Genomic DNA, 25712 nt, shown 5'->3' on the forward strand with positions numbered 1-25712 from the left:
AAACCGAATTCTGAATCAGATGTTAAGTGTAATTATACATATGCATGTATTCTAAGAATATACATACATATATTACAAATAATCACATTCACTGAAAATAAATTATTTGCTGAAGTCTTCTCAGAAGTGCAATAAAAATTAGAACATGTGCTTCTCTTTTCAATTCTATATAGCACATATTTTCTATGATGGGATTAAATTTTTCACTTCAAATGCCAATATACAACCTGTACTAAGTATTACTACTTAGGCACAGAGGTGAAATTAACTGTTATGGTTGTTCAGATGAGCTTGTGTCAAGTCATTTTGTTCAGTTTATCCAAACTTGCTCTGAAATATAAACAAATGATGGATTTTTAAAAAATGTCTTTTTGACCCTAATGGAGATTTGGATTTTAGGCCAAATTAATGCTTTTTCAATAGAAATTTGTTTCTCAAAACAAAAACATCTGCAGGCATATTTTAATATGCAAATAGTTACTTCACATGTAAGTAATGATTATTTCAATCTTGGATTCTAATTTATTATAATTAACTACCATTATTTAAGAGAAAAGTTTAAAATAATCTTTTCCTAGAAAAAGAGCAATCTTAATTTAAAAGCTTTATCTTCACAAAGATCATTTATCAATATATTTTAAATAAAGTTAGAAAAACCTAGGGATTAAGAGTTTGAGATCAGTGGTTGATAGAATGAAAATTTTGTACCACACCTGAAGGATGATAAAACAATGCTACTCACAGTTTTCTAAATGCGGAAATTTGCTGGATTAATACTTTCTAGAAGAAATGAGGTATACATGGATTATTAAATGGTTGCTATATTTTGCTGGGAATAATAGACAGTTTTTCTGGTCTATTATTATTACATTCTATATATGTAAAATGATGAGAAGCTAATTTGTTAGTTTATAAGGCAACAACTCGGAGCCTTCACACTTTCTATATTGGCTACTTTTTCCTGTTGCTATAATGAAATACCCGAGACTGGGCAACATTATAAAGAAAGGAAGTTTATTTAGCTTGCAGTTTTGGAGACTCAAAGTCCAAAATTATGTCACAGGCTTTCACAACAAATCCCCTGGCTGCACCACTTCATGGAGGATGATATCATGATTGGAGTTCATACTAGAGGGAGAGATTACTTCATAATACAGGAAACCAGAGAGTGATTCAGGAGTCAGGCTCAGGCTTTTATAACACAATAGCACACTCTGTAAGAGCTTAGCGCCCTCAGAACCTTAATCCTTTCCCAGAACAGTATTCCCAATGACCTAAGGACCTCCTACTACCTCCTACTAATGACCCCTGGGCTTCCAATACATGAAATCTTGGGGGACAAACAAATCAAAACTATAAGCAGTTTCTGACTTAATCAATGTACAAAACATCGACAAGAATTAATCATTGTATAGCAGCCTCTTTTATATAATTTAATAAAATGCTATCACATTTTTGAGTAGTGAAAACTTCCTTTTCTTTTATGGTATAAAAAGAAACTGTAAGTAAACAAGTTATAAATTCCCATCCACAAAGACTCTTAGAAATGGATATTTTACTCAGTTCTCAGGAATGTGCATAATGAGGATGAGTCAATATTCAAAAATTTATTGGCTATATACTATGTGCATGTATTACACTGGCAACATGGAAGGAAGTGGGTAATGTGAGAAAAATACTGTTTATCAAAAGGGCATGAGTATACAATCTATTGGAAGAAATAGATTCTGAAATAATTGAAAGGAGGTGATTAAAAAGGCAAAGATATAATAGAGGAATCTGGAAAGTTAATTACAAAAAATTAATTTTAAAGAAGATGAAAAAATTGGAGAGAGGGAATCAGTTGAAATGACACTGATAACAGACACTGAGCACTCAGAATATTAGGGGAAGAAGAAAGCTTTACACTGGGTCACCCCTGCCCTTGCAAGGCACCACTTTCAGCAGGATCAACTCTTGGGCTTTTTGCTAAATGAACTATTTCTTTTTCTTTAAATTTGCATATACTATCATCTTCTGAAGTGCTCATCAAGAATTAATCATTCTACCCATTATTTTTACACAATATAAAAATTAATAAAAAATGTGAAGGACTGATTTAAAATTAAAACATTTTCATATTTTGCTAAATAATATTTAATATTTTAAGGTAAGAAATAATAGAAATTTGATAACCAAGATTTTTATTAAATTACAGTGTATAACAATTTATATCCTAATAGTAACCTTTGTATCTTTGGGGTAAAATGATATAAAAACCTGGCTAGTCATATTACTTCTTGAGTTTCTTTTGGGCAGCTTTCTTCTTGACCATCTGTAATCGCTTCATAGCATTGAGCTGTGATTCTTGTGAAGTTGGACCTTTAAGGGATGCTGAGGGACTGCTGCTGGATTCTGAAGTTGTTTTGCTAGTGGTATTTGCGCTGGGCCCTGATGTACCACTATTTCCATTTCCACTTAGTTGGCTGCTACTTCCTGGAACTAAACTACTGGGACTGGGAAGACCTACTTTGCTGACATTATCACAACTAACTGAGCGACTAAGGCCAGTTTTTCCTAAGGTTAGAGGTGGAGGGGGTTTCAATGGCACAGTGGGTGTACTATTATTACCAGAACCTATTTTGGAACCTATTCCACCTTTGGATGATGTTGCCAGACCAGTCAAACCCACAGGTTTCTGGTTGGCTGATGAGGTAGCAGGTTTTCCACTATTGTTTTGTGTTGTTGAACTTAATTTTGTTGTTGATGGACTGGCAGAGGAAGTTTTGGCTGCAAAAGCTGCCCACGCAGTTAGGCCACTAGTTGCTGAAGAGGAAACATTGGTACTAGAAGAATTTCCTGAAATAACTGGAGGTGTCTAAAAAAAGAAAATAAACATTACATTAGAGCCAAGTATAATCAAAACCTATATAGTATCCTTGAATATATAACATATTTACTTTTTAGTCATTTAAAACAAAAGTAATGGTTCCTAAAATTTAAATAGTAACACAAAATTTGTTTCTTTAAAAAATTGATCTGAAAAAACACACAGAACAAAACTTATCCATAGTTAGTGGGAGTGTCACAATTTGCAAAACAAAAAATTTTGAATGCTGTATTCTTGTTCAAATGATTCCAAAAGAAAATACAAGGAATTCCTTTTAGATTGTTACAAATCAGAGAAGAAAATAAGATTTAGTACTTCAACTTTGTTTTTTTTTTTTAAACCTGAAAAAATATTACCTAGCTCAGAAAAAAACATCTCATTCTTTAGACTTTTCTTCAAATGACTTGTGAATCATTTTGAAAACTGAATCCACTCTTGGTGGACAATAACGCTCACAACTGAAATATTCAGGAGGAAGATGCCTGAGATAAAACTTCAGTCAATAATTATTTATTGAGTGAATGTGTGAGAGAAAGAAAATAGCTACGTATAGATTCTAAAGCCATTTTTTGTTTTTTAAAAAAATTGCTACCAAATTTTGAGTAGCAGCTATTGCACTGCAAAATACATGCAAGTGTACAAAAGTTAACTACTTGGCAGTGTACAATTTTTATAATATATTAAGATAAAAATATCTTGCTGGGCATGGTGGTGCATACCTGTAATCCCAGGAGCTCAGGAGGCTGAGGCAGGAACATTGAGAGTTCAAAGCCAGCCTCAGCAATAGTGAAGTGCTAAGCAACTCACTGAGACCCTGTCTCTAAATAAAATACAAAATAGGGCTAGGGATGTGACTCAGTGGTTGAGTGTCCCTGAGTTCAATCCTCAGTACCAAAAATAAATAAATAATAGATAAAAATAAAAATATTTCATGATTTTAGTGTCACAATTTGTCCATATTTCTATTATAAATTATCACATAACAGATTTCTACTTCCATAGAGAAGATACTATCAACTGCTTCATAAGGTGCCCAGTGGCATTTAGGTAGGTCTAAATTATTCCCAAGTGTTTCTTAAGGGTATATACCACTTCAACTACTCTATCAACTCCCTAACTTGGCTAATAAGAAGCTCATGGTGATACCAATGCCACAATCTAAATATGTATTGCTCTTGTTCACAATTTTTTTCACTTTCACTTTAGGCAAAAATATACTTTTATATTTTGTTCAAATTATTTTGAACTGAACTTCCTTATTTTTGGTTTTGTTTTGTTTCTGGAAATTGAACCCAGGGGTGCTGCCTTGAGCTACATCCTGAGTCCATTTTATTTTGAGACAGAGTCACACTAAGTTACTAAGGCTGGCCTGAAATTTGGTGATCCTCCTCTTCAGCCTCCTGAATATGGTATAATCAGAGGATTATACCATGCCTTGATTGAATTGAACTTCTTAATGATATTCTGCCTTCATATTAAAAGATCTCACCAAAGTGTTAGGGTCACACATAAGTAATGGGTAAAGCCTCATAAAAAAATATCCTACTTTAAAAAAACTGTTATTATTATGCTTAAAATATATCAGGTTATATATTAGAACTGAACTCTGCAAGAACTAATAAAACATTTTTCGCTTTTACAAGATAATGTTTGGTGTTTACATATATACTTCTTCTTCTTTTTTTTTTAATACCTAGGATTTTACCACTGAGCTATATCCCCAGTCCTTTTTATTTTGAGACATGGTTTTGCTAAATTGCTTAGGACCTCGCTAAATTGCTGAGGCTGGTCTCAATCTTGAAATCCTCTTGACTCAGCCTCCCAAGTCACTAGGATTACAGATGTGTACCACTGCATCCAGCAACATTGTTAACCAATGGAAAAGTAACCAAGTAGTATGCTCTGTGATCTTTGCTTTGTAAGAGGAGGAGTCCAGACTTTTGTTCACATGCTCTGAAAAATGATTAAGATTTGTTTTTAAGTAATAATATTGTATGGTAACTATCTTAAGAGATTATACTGATAAGAAAAAAATATATAAGAAATAAATTCCTAGAGGAATTCATACTGGTAATAAGAAAAAAAATTAGTCAAAAAAGCAAAAGAACACAGATGTAGTACAGTTTTTAATTTCATTTTTAAAAGATTAAATTTTTTCTCTTTTCTTTCTATTAAACATAAAACTGTCTGCCACATGGCTAAGTGATATTTCAACAAACTTCACCAAAGAAAACCCACTTGAAGTAATTAAAAAGAACAACATTGATAAAGTATCAACAAGAAAGCAAGTTCTATGTATTTGGCATTTTATTTTAATGGTGCCACTGCCTGGTATTGCTTTTTAGCACAATGACAGATGGCTTATAATATTATCAGGACACATAGAAGTAAAATAAAACAAACATGGAGACCAAGTAATTTTCTTACTATTCAGTATGAAAAATAAATTTGTCAAATATTTTTAACTATACTTTTCTTGCCATTATTCAAGTTAGACAGCCTTTTTTTTACATGTAAATGCAACAAAATGTTTTCATAGTAAAGTAATTCATTTTAATCATAAAACACCCAAACCTCATAAGCAGACGAAAATGAAAGCCAAGACTTTAATTGATTTTTGTCATATTGATTTCATAAAAATAAACGTTAATAACAGATTAATATAAAAATTATTAAAAAATGGTAAGTACTGGATATAGCAACCCAAATTAGTTTTAATAAACTAGTATTTCTCTTTCCTATCTCAGTTTGCCAAATTGCTATATGACAAACCAATAATGAATATCCCCTGGATATCAACTCTTCACTAGTAAATTTAAATAAAAAATGATCTGCAAATAAATGGTAGTACCTTTCTCAGAGTACCTTGTATTGATAACCTTTTTCATCACTCCAAGATTCTTGAGTTTACTACTCATAGATACTGAGACAAGGTAGTATCCTTAGATTTTCTGGATTCAATCTTTGAGAACTTAGGGCTAATATTCTCTTCCTGTATCTTTAGTATTACGCTTAAAATTGGAATATATAACTCAGTAAAAGTATTGTTATTAATAGCAATAGTTTATTCTATAATAATTCCAGAATATTAGTAATAAATAATGTAATGCAAACCTAGGAATGAGAAAAGTGTTATACATTAGATAGTAACCCTTAGTATAAGAAGTAGGTACCATGAAAATTCATGATAATAAAGGAGAAAAACAAGACAATGTAAGAAAATTTCCTTAATACCCAATGAGTAGGGGAAAAAAAAATTAAGAGGATGATCAGTTCAAGTACTATAAGGTATAAAATTATTGCTACTGCAGGCAGTGGTACTTAGAATTTAACTGAAATTCCTCCTGCAAATAAGTATCTAACTACACAAAGTAACAAGAAATGTCATCTTGAAATGATCACAGATTGTTCCTATTTGTGACAAAAAGAGAAAGAATAGAGATAAAATAACGATTTTTTTTCCTAATAGTAATGAATCTAAATTCAAAATATAAAGTTTCTAATGAAATTTCTTATTAAGTAACTATTATTTAATCAAATAAATTAAGATATAAATGTAGACTAAGATGAAATGGAATGTACCTTGACTTCTGCTCTCTTGAATGCTTGGAAGGTTGTTTCTTGTTTGAGTTTAGTTTCTGGTTTCTTAACCAATGGATCTTTGACAGCAGGAGCTACAGAAACAACTGTGGGGGCTGGTTTCTGTGGTGGTTTCTGAGTTTTTTGAGCCTGTAAAAACAGTGTATTAAATTAATACAAAAATCTTAATTGAATGCATAAAACATGAAACTTGTCATAGGACTAATCACTGAATGGAAATAGAGGTAAATATTTAAAAAAATATTGTGACAACACTGAAAATACAGACTGTTAAGACAGATTATTTTTATGATCATCATCATATTAGTAGTTTGACACATTTCATTAGTTTCTACATAGTATTAATATTAAGCATTAGAAATCATAGTTGTATTGTTTTGGAAATAATCATAGTTATTATATTACATTGTTATGAAAATAATGACAAAGAAAACAAGTTTATACATGTGCAATAATTTTTCCCCATCAATATTTCTGATCCATTGGGTAGTTGGTTGAATCCACTGATGCTAAACCTATGCATTTGGAAGGCCAATCATATATGCAACCAGTTAGCTTTATTTGTCATTAAGTGCATTTAAGAGCTTTCTTCTTGGGGTTTAAGCATGAGTCATTAAGTTAGAGGGTAAGTTAAAAACAGCTTAGATCATTTATATGATTTTAAAAAAGAATAGGGAGGGGGAAAAGTAACTTATTGATAAGCAATGAACATTTCTGAGTTTTTCCTACATTGCATAACTAAGTGAACTAAATCCTTACAGAAAGTTCATAAATAAAAATTTCTATGTTATCAAGAAAGAATTTCATTACCTTTTCCTTTCTAAGCATTTTCAGTTTATTTTGTCTAATAATTTATCTTTCCTTTATTTTATAACTAAACATGCTACTAAATTCTCCTATAAATTCTAGTCATTTCTCAGTTTTACTTTAGTGTTTTATAGGTAGATAATAATAACTGTGTAAAGAGTATGATGCAGTGCTTGAGAGCACAGCTTTTAGAGACAAATAGAAGCAGGATTAAAATACAGCTCACTACTTCCTAAGCTATGTTTCCTCAGGAAAAACATGTAAATCTCTAAAAGGCTCATTTTCTTCATCTGCCAAGTGAATAGTACCATCTGTTTCAAAGGTGGCTTATGAGAATGAATCATAACCCATAAACAAGAGTTTAGCAAAGAATATGGTATAGGTTGTGTGCAACAATAACAGTTATTATTTATTCATCATCATTATTTACAAAGGATAATTAAACAATTCAGAGGAGCCTATTTATATTGTATGGGAAAAGATACTCTCAGTCAGCTATTCCACAGTCTTGGACAATACTCACAGGTCCATACAATACCGAGGAAATTGTCAATAATTTGTCTCCATTCTGTAAGCCCAAGTTTGACCTATTTTATCCTTGTTTGAACTTTCTTGTGTCATCATCTTCTGCTATGATCTGCATATTACATAATCTTGGTCTGTAAGTCTCAATTAATGCTTCTTTTTATATTAAATTTCCACATCAAAGTACATCTACCTTCAACATTACTTATAAAGCAATATTTAAGAGTATTATTAAGGATGTTAGAAGACTATATGTGGTAAAATATGAAATATGACTCTTGATTTCTGGTACTGATCTACATTTCCTCCATATTACTTATCTTAGAATGAGAACAACAGAATTTAAGTGTCCTGTCCTGGGTTCTTGCTCTGATGCTACACAAATGAATAAAACCTCATCTCATTCATGTAATTCATTCATTTCATTTGCAAAGCAAATAAGAATAAACACTACTTAGATGAAAAGGTGATGTCTAGAAACAGAACATACATAACATGAAAGTTCAGATGTTCAGGAAATGATGCACTTAATCTAGCAAGGTCAGAGCATATTAGTATATAGTGAAGCAGTGAGAGAGAAGGCTTCACAGGCAGCTGTGGTTCAAAAACAGAGGGCCCATATATGTACCCTAAAGAGTATAAAACTCATATAAGTAAGTGAGAGCTACTTGAGTTACTTAGATAAGACTGGCTAAGTATTTTATATATATTTTTAGTTGTAGATGAACACAATACCTTTATTTTGTTTATTTTATGTGGTGCTGAGTATCGAATCCAGTGCCTCACACATGCAAGGCAAACGCTTTACCACTGAGCCCCCCAGCCCATGGTTAAGAATTTTAGTTGAATAATTCTAAATATTATAGTGAATAAAATAGGTTGAAGGGAAGCAAAGAGAACTTTTAAGGGACTATTGCAATAAACAGTGACAGAGTTGTGGAACAGGATAATAAGAGAAATGAAGAGACAGAGATATGTAAGAGGTAAAATCAACAAATTTAGCAAACAAACTAAAATAGAACTAAGAGAACATCAAGAATGTTTTCTAATTCAGGTAAATTGTGGGAAAAAAACTAGAGAACAATTTTAAAATTTTAAAGGTGTTGAAATTAAAGGACTTGTAGGATATCTAGTCAGCTGTAAAACCTCATGCAGAAAGAGGGTTAGAACCATAAATACAGTTTTGATATAAACTATGTGGGAGAAAATTGTTTACTTTAGCGATTAAGAAAGTTACAGTGGAACAATTTTTTTAACTTTGGAAATATACTAAAAATAGAATACTGTTACCCATTCTTTTGACAATTATCAATTCTTGGTGGTTTCTTGTCAATATATTGAAATGCACTATATTGCTCAAGTGAAAAAATTTTGTTTAAGATACTAGAGAGCAGGTTTAAATTATAAACTAAATAAAAATCAGATTAAACGAAAAAATTGTACCATGTCAAAGATATTTACTATTATAAACAAAAAGTATGAATACAATTAAAATTTTACTACTTTCTACAGGAATAAATAAAAACACTTCATATTTCTGATTTAACAAATTAAACACAAAATGAATATCTGGAACTTTTACTTTTAACTAAGAACTTTTGACCTTAAGAAGAAATAGGTAGTCAGGAAATTTATGTAGAAATGCCTTTAACAGACATGAAATCTCTTCTATCAAGAGTTCTTAATCTGGGGCTGGGGATGTGGCTCAAGCGGTAGCGTGCTCGCCTGGCATGCGTGCGGCCCAGGTTCGATCCTCAGCACCACATATAAACAAAGATGTCGTGTCCGCCGAAAACTAAAAAATAAATATTAAAAAAAAATTCTCTCTCTCTCTCTCGCTCTCTCTCTCTAAAAAAAAAATTAAAAAAAAAGAATTCTTAATCTAAGGCATGGGAAGAGAGACCTCATTGAATTACATAGCAACTTCTTAATTTCTTTAAAGGGAAAATTATGAAATGAATTACTATCCAATATAACAAGTTATGTTAGTGAACAGTAAAAACAGAAAGTATTTTGGGAAAATGAGATAAATGGCCAGAGAAAATGACACACATAGATGGAAAGATAAAGATTCATGAATAGATGCTGCCTCTGCATACAACTTGTAAGTTTGGTGGTTTAAACTCAGTTAGATATAGACATATTTTCTTAGCAGACTCAACAAACACTGAGGCTTTTTATCTTACCACTTTTCACGGTGCTTTATTGTATTATATGCTGCTTATAAATACACTGACATAAATAAGGAATGTTCATATTTAGTGAGTCTTCAATCCTGCTAATCTATATTAGAATAGTTAAAATCTGAACAGAGAAAAATGCATGTAATGTAATTTTCAGGCATAGAAAACAAATCCCACAAATATACTATATATACAAACATTAAAATAATCAGCTTATTTTTATTTTCAATGTTAAATGTCCAAATTTTTATTCTGAAAGCACATATCAAAAAAAAAAAAAAGCATGAGAGACAGTTTAAAATAGAAAAAAATATGATTCCTACCATTCTTTTCATTTGTCTGGTACATCGAGCACAATACCACACCAGGCGAGGGTCATTCACTTCCTTGTCTGTCACCTGGGGTTTATGGCAATCTTGGTGGTAGAGATTATGGCACTCTTGACATTCTACTAATTGATTACCAGATGCCACTGTCATTTGTCTAAGAAAAAATATATCATTAAACATTATATCTTTCTGAATATAACAATTTAAAGTCATTGCAGGATTGTTCCAGTAAAGTTTAGTATATTCAAAGAAAAAAGAAACCCAGAAAAACAAATAAAAAAATCATAAATCCCAATATTTAGCCTGCAAAAACACTTTCTGTCTTTAAAAGTGTATGCCCAATCATCAATAAATATATAGGACTTACTAATTAAGTTTGGCTATATTCTCTTCATTTCCTCCCCATTTTTTTTTTCATTCTCCCAAACGGTAGTAGAATTTGACCAGTACTCTAACAGTCTCATAATTCTTTTTCAGCTTTATCTATTAAATTTCTTTATGATAGTTAGCTGTTAAATTGTTCTGTCATCATCATTAATGAATTACCAAAATATAAAAACTGAACCTAATTATCTACAATGCTTAGCATAATACTATGTAGACACGGGACATTCAATAAATGTTTGATCAAATGAATAGAATGAAGTAATACACGTACCAAAAAAGGTAAGTTCTAACAGCACAAAAATCTATCATCACATATACAGATTATTATAGTGAGTCTCTTGAAGAAGGGTTACAGTTAACTAAATCACTCCCTATTAATACTTTACCATTTATTTATAAAATTGTAACTTTCATAGTAAAGGCTGAGCTAAAAAATATATCTGAAAACAATGAAGTTCTCACAAATGACCTTATTTAGAAGCACAATTATTTTATATAAGAATTACAAAAATACAGTTGCTTACTCAGACTCAATGTACTCAAATGAAAACATTTTTATTAAGTAAATAGCAACAAAGATGGCAATCATTTTTGTTGTTAGGTGATGAAAACAATTAACACTTACAACTAACCCCAGACATCAAGCTGTTTCTGATTTTGAAATGTGTTTTATACTAAGCAGAATTATCTGTTTTGTGTAACTATGCATTCAAGTCTTTAAACATCACTTAATATAACCTACATGCCCCTTTCATTTCCACTATTCTTAGAAAAAGATGTAATGGTATTTTAGGAAATGATATATATCAGCTTATTTTTATGAGTGCTATCAATAATTCAGAAAGGAAAAAGTGACATAGACTTTCTAAAAAGAAAGATGGAGGAAACTAAGTCTACTACTGAACAGAAATATGCAATAATCACTTCCCCTCGAGAATCCAAGAATAAAAAAAGGGTTACTATAACACGCAGATTAAAGAAGCTATAGTTAAGAAGATAAAAAATTTGATAATTTTCAAGATTAACATCTTGAAATTGCCATACGACATAATTCATAAGGTAATAATCTATTATTTCCTCTTCACTCCTAAATAATCAAAACAAAAAAGAAGGTACCCATTAATTACAATGATTTTGTGGGAGAAGAGGAGAGGTGGAAGATGTTTGCTATTAAAAAGAAAAAAAAAGGAGAAGAATCATCTTCTGTAGCAAACTACAACTTACCTACAAACAACACAGGCCAATCCCATCTCCATGGCAAAATCATCAGCACTAGTCTCCTCAAAACTAGAAAGATCAGCCATAGCTAAATCCTTGCTTGTTTGGACGGTAATGGGAGAGGATCGTGTCTCTGGTTTCTCTAGTCTAGGTTTCTTTGGAATATCAACTCCTTCAGTGACATCTGGTTTCATCTATAAAAAGTACCCAATCAGAAATAATAATGAAAGTAATAGTAGAACAAACTTTAAATCACTGATAAATAAGATGGACAGTGTGCAATGACCAAGTCTGTTTTACAGATATTTTCAAATAAGGCCAGATATGCCCACTAAAGATCTGTAAAGGAATTATAACTAATTTATAATCAGCATATAAAAAATAGCAATATATAAATAAATAAATCAGAATAGTTTAGTATATATCTGTATTTCTCTTGGCATTCTATCAAAAAATTGTGGAAGTTCAAATGAATTTACTTATGCTATCTTCTTTTTCTTATAAAGATGCTTTGATTTGATAAATAATAGCACTATTAAGGCTATTTTTATTTTAAATATTTTAAATCATGAACTACTAATATTTAAAATACATTGAGAAAAAGTAAATAATGAGCTATTTACCAGCCACCCAGACTTAACTCATTGCTTTAAAGCTAATTCTGGCTCCTTTAAGACATAAATATTATAGATAAACCTGATGAACAAAAATCAAAATCTGGTAAGATGTGAAGAATTTGGAATTCTTGTACTTTTTTGGTTAGATTATAAATTTAATACATCCGCTTTGGATAGCAATTTGGCAAAGCCTAGTATTGTTGAAGATGTAGATACCCTATTACATACACTTTAGAAATAATGCTTTAAAATACTATTTAATATGTCCATAAAGAGATAAGGAGAAAGCTCCATTATAAAAGTAAAAGGAAAAATAACCTAACTGCTTATCAGGAAGGGAATAGATAAACTGTTTTATTCATAGAATGCATTTTATATGGTAGCTAAAATAAATATCTAGATCAACATGTGTTGATATAAATTTATAACACACATTGTTGAGTGGAGAATAACTTTTTCCCCCACCAGAGGACATATATACACAGTATGTACCATGTGTATAAGTTTAAAAGTACAAAAAAGTAATATCATGTAGTTTATGAGCAGTCACTATGTAGTAAAAGTATGAAAATATGCATTAAGTATGCCCCCACTTTGAGGGCAAATTATTGAAAATATTTTTAGTGTAATTATTTTGTTAATTACTAAAATTCTAATTACTATTTGCAGAAATCATCTAAAATATACAGTCTCAGAATTATCTATACTTAAGGTGCACCATTAGGTAACAAAATTCATGTTTAGGCATTTACATCTTTACTCTTTTCTTTTTTTTGTACTGAGAATTGAACCCAGGGCTACTTAACCACTGAGCTACATCTCCAGATCTTTTTATATCTTATTTAGACAGGGTCTCACTGAGTTGCATAGGACCTCACTAAATTGCTGAGGCTGGCTTTGAACTCACAATCCTCCTGCCCCAGTTTCCCAAGCAGCTGGGATTACAGATATGCACCACAGCACCTGGTTCTTTTCTATCTTTATTTCTTTATAACCATTCCATCCAAAATCTCTGAATTATGGAGTAAAGCTTACATTTGAATTACTACACCCCCAGGGCTCAAATATCTGTTGACAATGACTTCAGTAAATAGTTAAGAGAAATGCTTCTAAATTTTACTCATTTTTCAAAAATTCAGTATCTACAGCTATCAAAATATATTTATTGAATGGTTATTCTGTATCTATACATAGTATTATGTAAAAGAAGAAGGAAAAACATTATTTTTGCCTATGAAACATCTGAATTAGTTTTTCATAAATTAAGTTAAAATAAAATCTTACTTTATCAGCAGGTCTCTTTTCAGCTTCCTTCTTTACCTTTTCTGTTGCAAGGACTTTGCCATTATTGTTGCCAGAAGGAAGACTGGATGATGTTTTTGGCTCTTGCTTAATAGAAATAGATTTTGTGTTTGAAATTTTGGGAGGTTCCATATCCTAAAAAATAAAAAAATAACAGTAATTAAAATATCCAGACTAATAAATTGTAAAGAATAGATAATAAATCCAAACAATTTTCAGTTAAAAACTAAGATATCATGGCCAATATAACATATTTTTCTTAAAGGACTTGAGAAATAATTGATATACAAAGTGCATATACTTCAAGTATAAAGTATGATAAATTTTGACATTTGTACACACCCATGACTCCATCACTGTTATCAATAAAATGCATATATATCCATCATTTCCCCAAATTTCTTTGTGGTGATTACAAAGTGATTACAAAGATAGTGATTATAAAGATATATACTAGAGAAACTTAGGCACTGAGCCTGGGACATCACCCCACCTTGAGCTTCAGATTCTGATTGAACTTTGGCAAATCTTGTGATTCTATCTCCCCCTTCTCAGTCTGGTATCTAGGTTCCCAGATCTGAAAACTTTGAAAGAATGTCTTAATAGGTGTTAAAGAACACAATAAGCATTGTCATTCACATAGAGCCCATGATGTGCCAGGTAGATACTACTCTAGGTGATAACATAATTTAAACAATTCTGAAATCTTATTATTCTCATTTTGCCAATAATCAGAGTCTGTGTGAAATGAACTTACTGTTTCTCAGTTTCCTCACTTCAAAATGTGGGGAACACTTTGAACAATACCTATGTCAAGCATTTAAACAACATCTATTTACAAAAGATCATTATCACAATTGAAATTAACTAAACACATAAAGCACTCAGCAAAGCGCCTGGGACACAGTAAATGTTCAAGCTGGTATCATTATCATTATACAATTATATTTTAAAAAGTTTCTCTGGTTCCAAAACATATATTCTTATTACATAATGACTGACACTAGCTGCTTTGTTATTATCAAGATTGGAGTTACACATCTGATTTCATCCATATCTACTTTTCCCTTAAATTAAGCTGTCCATATTTAATTTACTTTGTTGAAAAACCCCTATCCTTTTAATTTATTATATTTTTGTCCCTAAACATTAAGAGAATAATTAAAAGCTGTGATTACTTTAAGCAGCCTTAAAAAAATTCTGATCATAAAGTATTGGAAACTGAAGTAAATTGTGAAAAAGTAGGTCTCTATACACATCAGGCAGTGGAACAGAATATTCCCTAGACCAAACTAACTTTTCTGTGTGATTTAACAGTTCCCTGAAAGCTTAAGGGAAGAAAGTCAAAGAATACAACTTCTTCATGCCAGAAAGAAAGATTATCATGGCAGAGATTGTTGTGAGATAGTCTAAATATTACCACTATACTACTACAAGTGTTACAAATTTCTTTCCAAGCTTTTTATTTATGTAGGTACCTTTTGAGTTGGACGATAACTTGAATCAATGCCCCGAGCCAAGGATTCATCAAGCAGTGCTTTTAGCTTTTCAGCAGAATCTTTACTCTTTGAATGTAAGAAACCTAGTGCTTTCAAAAAAATGGGATCAAGTTCCAAGTTCACAGTAGCAGCCATTGCAAACACCTGAAGGAATAAAAGAGGTAGAGGTAATTAGTGAAAATGGACAATGACTTAAGTCAAAGTTTTATACATTTTGTTCTTTTATTTATAGTAGATAATACTGTGAAGATGATACAAAATTTAAAATTTCCAAAAGGTTATTACAGATAAAAGTTTCTTATTCCTGACTGGTGTTATCTAATTCTTTTCATCTGGAACAACCAGTGTTATGTTTTTTTATGTATCTACATCCATGACATAATTTTAAGTGCTGATTATATCCCTCATGCTACAGAGCGCATTCTTAGGTGTTTTAAGATACATGTATAGTTTCAGCACAAGGAAACTAACTGAATTTAGGCCAAGTTTACTACATATTAAAATTTCTCCTCTTAAACCTATTTCTACAATAAAAACAAAGATTTAGTGTGCATGTGGGGTGGGGGAGCAGGCAGGTCACAGGAGGGCAACAGTTAAAAGGTGCATTAATTGATGGCTACAGAAGTAACTACTGCAACTTTTACCTCTACTCTTTTTTTCACTTCCTTAGTGCTCTGCCCCAAATATTGACTGTCTCAGAAAACATATTAATAAAAACTTTATTAGTTCACATTTAGATTGTGGTATCTCATGTATTAACCTTATTTTTTTTAAAAAAACAAACAGCAAGGTTTCTGAGGGATGGCTCCATATCTACTACACATATCTCACAGAGCCTACAATGTTGTGTGTCTTAAGGAGCTTAAAGAAAAGCTGAGATAGTTGAACACGTACATCAAAGGCTTAGAAAATTCTAAAACATTAAAAAGTTTTGCTTTTAATTAATAACAGTGCTATCAGGTGGTTCCACTTTTGGTTGTCACTTTTTCAAATATCTCTCCAGGCAAAGAATTATTAAAATAAAAATGTATTTTTTGTGTGTTCAATCCTTTGATCAATATACTACAGCTTGAACTTCTCTTCTATCCTTGAGGTTAATATTATAATAACGCAACACACTAGCTTCACTGCAGTGAAGGGTCTGTCAGCGATTCTACAGTAATCTTCTATTTTCAGGGACTTAAAATACCATTAAAGCTTGTTGTAGGTTGAATCATGGTATATGAAAGCACAGGCCAAAAATGAATTTTCTTTATGCATTTTCCTTCTACTTCCCTCATCATGTTTGACAGGAAGCACATGCAAACACCCTTAGGCTTTTTTTCAAGTTTCCAAGAAGGCATTATTTATCTATTTGATAAACTCAAAGTTATTGTCAAATTCTGTGCTCTACAAAAATATCATCTAAATCACCTCTACAAAGGAGTCCAAAGGCCAATACTATAAAAAAAAAGGTAACTGTTCAAACAGTCTTATTAGTAAGGATTTGACAAAGTGGAAAAGCGGCTTGTCACTGCTTAAAACTGTATTATTATATATATTTTTTCTATAAAGTGGTAGGAAAAGATAGTTTATTTTAAAATTTACTCATGGAGTTGGGGATCATGTATACTTTAAGGAAAAAACAACTTCTCAGTACAATTTCCATGATTAAAGGTATAAACCTGCCACTCCTCCAGAATGTACAAAGGGAACACAGCCTTACCTTTCTATTGGCCTAATTTTATGTAAGTAAAGGGTACAGGGATTTATTATATCCAGAACAATCTGTTTTACTGAACACTGACCAAGGGTTGATACCTAAAAGAAACCTTGTAGTATTCTAGAAAGAAATTACTTTAAATTTATATGCTAAAAAAGATGGAACCAAAGTATTGTTACATATTTCTATAATAAGAGATAAAAAGTTTATATTAAAATCAGGTGAAAGCAGCACATAAATTATAAGAAATCATAAATACCAATATTTAAACTTTGAAGTCAGTTCTTTATATACAATTTTGTAATTACACAACTTAACAGGCTTTGTACCTCAGTCTAATTACTGACATGTCCACAAGTCCAGTAGTATACAATGTGGACGAAAATGTTAAAATTTCTATTTTTTAATTACAAAATAAGATATTAATATACAGAGTGATGCATGTAATTGGCCATATATATGTATACATACACATAAACAGACCCTCTCAATTTTTTAACTCATGGAATAAATGAAAAAAGTTTTGGAGGCCACTGCTCTAGTCTATCTAGCAACTTTCAGTTTCCCCTTTCCTCTTTATACATCATAGTTGCTTTAAGGTACAAACTAATCTTACTTCAAAATTGTTCCAGTGCTCTCATTCAGCTCAGTTCTTCTGCCTCTCCACGTTAACTTCATTGCTAGCTCCTACTAATTATAAACTCTATTACCCTACATTTTCCATTTTTCCTCAAGCACTCCTTATCTCTCTTTACTTTCACCACTTCCTCAATGACATCACATCCCTTATAACCTCCACCAAGGCAGTGTTCCTTTGTCTTGTTCCTTCTCAAGAGTAAAAAAGAGGTCTACAGAGAACTTGACTTTACATTATTTCTTTTAGAAAAATAGTCCATGACTATTATTTATCATCTCTTGAAGTTCACATAGGCATCTTCACTGTTAATAATATATAAAGTATCTGCACCAGGCTCTTATTCCTCTCTCCCTGCCATCATCTTTGACAACTGAGAATCTATCAATGATCTTCTCCAACTTCTACACTCAGTTTATTTAGAATTTCAACCTTAAGGTGCTTTATCTTCAGCCAGTAAAATTTGAAACTTGTCACAGTACTCTTCTTTTTGACTACAATCAATCTTCTTTTTGACTACCATCTCTACCACTCTTTTCCATAGCCTTAAATCAGTAACTTCCTCAGGGTAACAAGTTAACCTTTCTTCTCAATTTATTTATTTTTTTCTTTTTTTTTACTCCCATTCCACCTGGTCTTTGAATTTATAAAGGCCTCCAATTTTTGGTTCCCTGTGCTTTCTGCCTACTGGCACCTTCATGCCCAAATTTTTTTGCTCACCAAACAGGAAACAATGGTTAAGGTTAAAGTAAAAAACTCATGGTTATGTGTTTTATCTTTTATATTTTAATTTTTTACCTATTCCACCTATCTCTATTGCCTTCTCTATTTTTTATTCTCCCTTGTTACTGGAAAATATACATAGTCATAAGGAAGTCATAAAGGAGTATGTTATTTGCTGTACCAAAGACATTTTCCTTGAGTTATACCAAATTGTGTTACTTCCATACAATTCCTTTCCTGTACATTTAAAACCTATAACTAATGTACATTGTAAAAGAACCATATTATTTTTACTGTACCTTAAAGTTGAGGAAAACAAAGTCCTATATAAATGAAAAACAAAACATGAAATTTAATATATTAAATGAAGGCTTAATTTAGAAACCTAAGTGTTGCCTTAAAAGGGGGGGGGAGAGAATGTAGAAATCAATATTTAACACTTTAAAACTGTCAATGACCCAGGGAAATAAAAGCAGTTGTGTTGGTAAGAGTGAGTTATTAGATCATTCTAGGAATGAGTTATTAGATCATTCTATAGGAAATGTATATAAGTAATACAAAAATCTCCATCACTAAGCAATGATCTTTTTCTCTACTTCTTATTATCCTTTTTGATTTAATGTAGTATGCTATTTTATATCCTATCCATATTACATTGCATGGTCTAACCTCTGAATAACTCTGCCAGCACTGTAAGCATCCTTGCCTCAGTGTCCTGTAGTTTTACCTATGTGTAGACACCACCCAGTTATTTTCTCCCTGTCTACACCAAAATTCTAAGTATAGATGAGAGGAATACATATATACTCTGTATCTCCAGAGTCACCAACTTCATCTTGGCCCTCAATACAATTTATCAATCCTATCATGTTTCCCTGATAAACTCCTTTCCCACTTCCTGCAAATACCAGTTATACATTTTCCATTTTCTTTAAAAGTGCATCTCTACTTCAGTAGATAGCCTCACTGATTTCACAGAGAAAGCGGAAGCTATCACTGGGAATTAAACCAACTTCCTGCTACCCATCCTTTCCACTTTTCCACCTGATAGAAAAGGAGATGGTTCTTTACACAATGCCACTAGTACTTGGATCCTATATTTTCCTTGTTACTGGAAAATAATAGCCTTGAGCTATAAATTATAATATTTTTTATTATTTATGACTTTTTCTTTCTAGTGGCATTTAAATTTGAGACTTTCCTATCCTGTCTTCTAGCAAACTTCCTCAGAACATCTCTATTTTTTGCACTTTTTATTCATTCCTTCCACTTGGACTGCAATTTCTTCAATTTGACCTTTGCCTCACTATTCTATGAAAATGCTTTTACCAAAGTCATTTTTCAGCAAATATGATAAATAGAATTTTTCCCTTCTACTTCTTTCTCAGTCTTTTTTAAAAGGCTCCTCCTGTTTCAATTAAAAATGAGATCCTCAAGGCTAGATTCTGGAATTCTTAGTTTACTCCTTCTTTAAAAACATGTTGTCTGGATCAGCAGTATAGGCATCACCTGGAAATATATTAGAAATGAAAACTTCTGGTCTCCACTCCCAGACCTACTGAATTTTTTTTTTTTTTTTTTTTTCTGAGAGGCCTAGAAATCTGTGTTAAACTCTCTTCGGCAAGTCTGATCCACTCTATAGTTTGACAGCTTGTACCCTAGATCATTTGATCTACGGTCTTTTACCAATGATTTTAAATTTCTTTCTCCAGACTGTGCCTCTCTTACAAGATCCAATTGCCAGCTTGACCTGGCTATTTCACTGGGACCTCCTAATGAACACATTCCTAATAAAACCTCTCATACACACTTTTCTTCTCATCAGTTCTTCCTCTAGTATTATCTTTCTCAAATGATATTTACCCCATTGTAACAGCATGAAAACTGGGAATCAGATTGAATTCCTCCATTTCTTCAACTCCTATCCCCAAATTCAATCACCAAACCTCTTAAATATATCTCAAATCCATCCATCTTTTTCAATTCCTACTACTAGCACTCTAACTCAATTTATCATCATCTATTATCTGGCCTAGTGCAATAGCCTAACTGGTCTCTCCATAACCATTCTTGTCCTCCTTTAAATTTTTTCATTTCATTTATTTAAAAATACTTTTAATCACTTCTCATGGTCCAAAGTTAAAGAACAAGATTCTTAACAAGATCTCTAATGCCTTACATGATCTGGTATTAAATTTAAATTAGTTACAACAGTATATGGCACAAAATATAAAATTATTAAATGTTACCTTCTATTTCAGGCTACTCTCACTCTGTTATAGCCACATGACTTACTTCAAGTCCTCCAATATATCATAACCTTTCTTATCTCAATGCTTTAGTAGAAAGATTGCCTTACCACATTTTAGTCGTCCTTCAAGTCTCAGGGTGTTTTTTTTCCTGCTCATTTCCTCAACAAAATTAGAAGTCTTACTATTGTATGGCTCCCAAACTTTCTATATTTACTGGTAACAGTCATCAGTGTTAATCATATAAATAATACCTATATTTCTTAATCAAATGTAAATTTTCTGAGGGTTGGATAGGTTTTACATACTGCTGTAATCTCCGTATCTACCAGAATGCCAGGCAAACAGCTGGTCTTTGGTAAATGCTGATCAAGTAAATATAAGCTCAGTACTTTCTCTTTCAGAAAAGTTTCTCCTACTATAAGTTCTGTTTTATATATATATATATATTTTTTTTTGTTTTGTTTTTTCCACTTGTACCTCTAACTACTTATTTTTGTGGCTCATTGCCTCATTTCTACTGCTCTTAGTATTGCCCAAGTATTATATCCTTAGCTACTTTATTTCTGTTACCAACTTATTCTTTGGAAATTTTATAGATATTATGTTTTAACTATCATCTCCAGACAAATTATTTCATATATCTTTCCTTCACTCTAATCTCTCTTAAACTGGAACTTCATATGCCCAGTTACTTAGCAGACATGCTTACCTAGATGCCCTATTGGTATCTCAAACCCAGTTAAAACTAAAATTGATATTATGAATATCTCTCCCAAAAGTACCTTAACTTGTACTCTATTTCAGTAAATGATATAACTCTCTGTTAATGAGGTCTGAGGTCTAAATCTTTCTCTCATTGAGTTTTTCCCTATACCTTATATCCAAAACTATAAGCCGGCCTATCCTGTAGGTTCTGACTCAGAATGTGTTGTTTTTCAGTTGTACTGCTGCTACTAAAACTCAGGTCTAAATTAGCTTAGTTGAATTATACCAATAATCTAGTTTTTCTCCTTAACTTCAATATTTGCCATATTAATTTTTGTGAAATGCAGCTTTCTTTTTCTTATTTTTGTCTGAAAAATTAAGCTTTTCCATTGCCTTCAAAATAGAGCCCAAATTTCTTGGCCTGGCATTTAGAAGACAATTCATTAACTGACATAGAGGACCTCCATTCTTTAGACCCAGAAATTCCTTACAGCAGAGCCAATACTATTTTTTTTTTTTTCGGCCTGGAAAGCTTTTTACCTATTTAACTTCCACATCCTATCAATTCCCAGTTCAAATATTACTTCTCATGAAGACTCTGGAATCTGCTATGTTTTTCCACCCCAAATTCTTTTAATAGTTTCTTTCTAAGGTATCTTTTGATACTTTTTCATGGTGCCAGGACTGTCTACCTTGAGCCACATTCTTTTTCACACAGGTGTTATTATCCCTGTAAAACTGAGTACTTTTTTTTTTTTTTTACTATTTTTTTTGCTTCTTTGTAAATTATCACAAAAGGAAGGATATAGAATTATTAGATTAAGTGATCAAAGCAAAGTATAACCATCTTCTCTCTCCTACATAATTCTAATCATTCCCAGGTCACTTCAGCAAAAGGTAAAAAAGAAGCTCCAGCCTCCAACAAAACCAAATGTTAACAAAACAAAACAAAACCCGCCTCTTGTATGACTAGCAACTTGTACAATGTTCTTATCTACAAGGCTATTTTCCTAACCTTTCACTTGGCTAAAATTCATTAATGTCAATGAAGGGTAAACTTCACCAGAGAAGGGATTTTTTGTTCAGTTATTTCTCTGTTCTTGCAATTTAATGGGTGCTTTTACATTTTTATTGAATCAAAGAACTAGATTTTTGCTTAAATGTCATTTTTTTTTCTGGGTTTGTCCAATCAAAATTGGGTAGTTATAAATATAAATGTTATTTCCTAGACCTCATTTTCCACCCTACATGATAATCTCAGAATCAGCTCAAAGTTGATCATCTGCATGTGCACAAGATAAACAAAAATGACTCAATTCATGCAGAATGCAATATTACAGCTACTATCTCACGACGGGTCTGGAAAACCTTTCTGTTTATGTCTTTGCAACGCTTTTGCAATCCTTTTAGATAAATATTCTTTTAAAGATGCTCCCTTACATTCCTCCACGGAGTACTCAGCCTTGAATTACATTAATGCCTCAGAGACACGTCTGGAAACGCAGGACAAGCGAAAAAGGCCCCGAATCCAAAATTAGTCAAACTGTAGAGAAGCTGAAAAACGGCAGGAGACAAGTAAAAACGAATGTCAATCCTTTGATCAAGCAAAACGCACCGAGGGCCTAGCACGGGGAAGGTCCTTGACACGGGAACCAGATGATGATTAAAGAGCTGTACAGAGAGGTCACTATAACCCTCTAAGGACCAAGACACAGTTCCAAGGACTTAATCCCTTGAGCTGGGTCCCTAGTCCACAACACCCTCGGAGGAGGCAGTAGTGCTCTCTCTAAGGGGAGAGCGATCGGGCTGGGGCACGCTTCCACCAGCAAATTACGAGGTTTACTCTAACTAAGCGAGAACACCAAGACCACACAGAGCTCCCACACGCCCCTCGCGGGGGTCTCGAGCCTCCCAGAGGCATCTGGGAGCAAGTCCCTCGTCATAACTCACCGCTCCGCCCCGCCACTCGCTCCGTTCCCGGTAGCTTCTTTCGAACCGGTCCGCGCATCAGCCGGCTCCGAAAGAGGTAAAACAAAGGTTCCCGCAGCAGAGGCGAGGGAAACGTTTGGCAGTGAGACAGAAGGAAGTGACGTAACCCATCGGCTTCCGGTCCGCCGGATTATGAATGACGGGTGGCGCGGGTATTCTAGACGTCTTGCCTGTTGTTGTTCTTTCTTCTCTCTGGAAGCGAGGCGGGCCGTGGCTCGCAGAAGTAGCATCGGCATCCCGGCTCCGGCCGGGCGGAAAGGCGCAGGCGGCAGGTGTCGCCGACACGCTCACGCACCCTCCCTGCCTGGCCGCGCCTCTGCGACCAGGTAAAGAGGGCGCTCTAGCGGCTGGCTCACTCGGCCCCCTCGACCCCTTAATCACCTTTCTTGCAGTAGGAGTTGACAGGGTTGAGGATGCGCGGAAAAGGTGGGAAGGGCAAGGACTTGAAATCATTGTTCCGAAGTCTCTTCAACCCTAAGTAAACCTCAGACTTTCTGGCCACAATTCGTGAGGGTGCGCAGGTGGAGGGGTTTGTTCCCTTTAGCATCTTTTTTTTTGCGGTGTCCTGTTTCCGCCAACCAGTTCTCACCTATTCTTTACTGATTGAGGTCTGGAGCAACTTCCAGTTGTTGGGGTTTGCGGGGCCGTTTGCTGTTAAGTGTAGTTACAAGACTTCTTGGATCATGCTTTTAACTTTTGTCACTTAGTTTTCCATTGCAGCTCTTCCTGATTGGAGGAAGTGAATACTATTTAATAGTTACTCCACACGATATGCATCATTTTAGGACATGTCACACTATCAAAGCAATGTTTCTCTTTGGTTATTAACTTATATAGAAAATTTGTTTAACATGCATAAAAGTTACTCTGGCTTCAAAAATGTTTTCTCATACATGTACTTCCCATTTCACCTCCTACCTGGTTTTGGATTTAGGTGACTTTTTTCCCTCTCTTTATTCTTAATGCCAAGATCTTATTCCTTATCATAAATTCTCGAATGAATGGTAGCACTTAGTATATCTCGTTCTAAATTATTGATAAAGAATAAATGAATAATTTCTGTGTTTTTAAAGCTCATCTGGAGAAAATGTTTACAATAGAAAATGCAAAAGCTTGCAAGAACTAATGATATGATAATTTTAAACATGTAAATATGGTCATTTAGATATTATGAAAATAAACTAATATTAAACACAACTGAGTGATTTGCTGTCATATTTAATAAATCAGACATTAAGCTATATTTTCTTAACTCCTGGGGGAAAGTATATGCTACTGATATGATTGCCCTAAGCATATCTGTTACTTGAAATTGTGTTTGAGTTACACCTGAAGACATCATATTAAGAAGCCTAACTCTTCAAGAACAAGACTGACAAAGTCTGAGATTTGAGAACTGTTTTATTAGTTTATTATTTTATTTACATTCCTATGTGTTTTCCCTACTTGAAACAAAGCCCAAACTTGAACTTCTGTAGGAATGGGCCCATTGAGTTTTGCTTTAAACATATTTTACTTTGTAACTTTTATATAGTGGCCTATGTGAAATAAGAATACTTAATATCCAATTTGCCTTTCTATTAGCAACAATTTAGCAGGCCTTGCAACTAACAAGTTCTGAGGTTACCCATGAAGGTAGCCAACTGACATATCTGTCATATGCAATATGTACAGGTACCTGGTATATGTGTTTTTATCCATAAGTATTCAGGGTAGCCTACTGAATTCTGTTATGATTAGTACTTGGAATGCAGGGTTTTAAACTATGTAGATCATAACAAGAACAGGTATTGTGTGCTGTAAAAATTCAGTAATTTTTGTGTCGGGCTTGCTAATGTTTCTAATCTTTTAAGTATTTCATGCTGGGGATCCCTGTTAATTATGAGGTCAAGCTTAGCTGCCAGAATTGACTCCATGGCAACAGATGATACCCTGCTTCTCCAGAAAGATTGCAAAGTTACTTTTATGACTAGGGTTATAGTAAGTTCTTTTTTAGTTTAAAATTATTTTTGAAGTTCTAGCCCAGATAAGAAAGCAGTTAATTTTATTCATCGGATTTATCCTTTAGAACTTAACTATCTCCTGCCTCCTCTTTATGTAATGTAATAAATGCTGGAGAAGTTCAGATTTCATTTTCCTTGTTCTTTAATATTTAAGGTAATTAGCATTGTCTATCTTTGGAGAACTAAGCTTTTTGTTTCTTTTTTTTTTAAAGACTTGTATCATTGTAATAAAATATGATAGAATTTGAAAACAAATAGTGCTGTTTATGAAAGGTATAAAATATGAATTAAGTTCTAATTATTCAAAAAGCTGAGCAATTTGACATGAGAGAATTTACACAGGTTTAAATTTTAATCTTTAAAACAAG

General features: G+C 32.8%; 2 protein-coding genes across 3 annotated transcripts in view; one reads left to right on the plus strand and one right to left on the minus strand.

Moving 5' to 3' along the window:
- Positions 1–993: 993 nt before the first annotated feature.
- Positions 994–23403, minus strand: Ints12 (integrator complex subunit 12). 2 transcript variants are annotated; one of them, XM_026404652.2, is made up of 7 exons: positions 23303–23403; positions 15316–15480; positions 13820–13972; positions 11925–12112; positions 10308–10467; positions 6452–6598; positions 994–2857 (listed from the first exon to the last, which is right to left on the minus strand). In XM_026404652.2, the coding sequence occupies exons 2-7, from the start codon at positions 15469–15471 to the stop codon at positions 2273–2275; spliced, it is 1389 nt and encodes a 462-aa protein (XP_026260437.1). In that variant the 5' UTR covers positions 15472–15480; positions 23303–23403; the 3' UTR covers positions 994–2272. The 2 variants fall into 2 exon arrangements, with proteins under 2 accessions (XP_026260437.1, XP_026260438.1); XM_026404653.2 differs by lacking the exon at positions 23303–23403 and adding an exon at positions 22793–22878.
- Positions 23404–23503: 100 nt separating this feature from the next.
- The window catches only part of Gstcd (glutathione S-transferase C-terminal domain containing), a 169752-nt gene continuing 167543 nt past the window's right edge, over positions 23504–25712 (plus strand). The window contains exon 1 of the mRNA XM_077803384.1: positions 23504–23667. The gene's annotated coding sequence lies outside the window, so the exon portion shown is untranslated. The remainder of the gene's footprint in view (positions 23668–25712) is intronic.

Source organism: Urocitellus parryii, chromosome 10 (genome assembly GCF_045843805.1).
Source record: "Urocitellus parryii isolate mUroPar1 chromosome 10, mUroPar1.hap1, whole genome shotgun sequence".
Taxonomy (NCBI): domain Eukaryota; kingdom Metazoa; phylum Chordata; class Mammalia; order Rodentia; family Sciuridae; genus Urocitellus; species Urocitellus parryii.

Coding starts and splice junctions, on each gene's coding strand:
- Ints12 (XM_026404652.2), bottom strand. CDS start 15,471: ATGGCTGCTACTGTGAACTTGGAACTTGATCCCATTTTTTTGAAAGCA. Junction 13,973..15,315: donor GTTATCGTCCAACTCAAAAG/GTACCTACATAA, acceptor TTTATTTTTTAG/GATATGGAACCTCCCAAAAT. Junction 2,858..6,451: donor TCAAGAGAGCAGAAGTCAAG/GTACATTCCATT, acceptor TTCTTTTTTTAG/ACACCTCCAGTTATTTCAGG.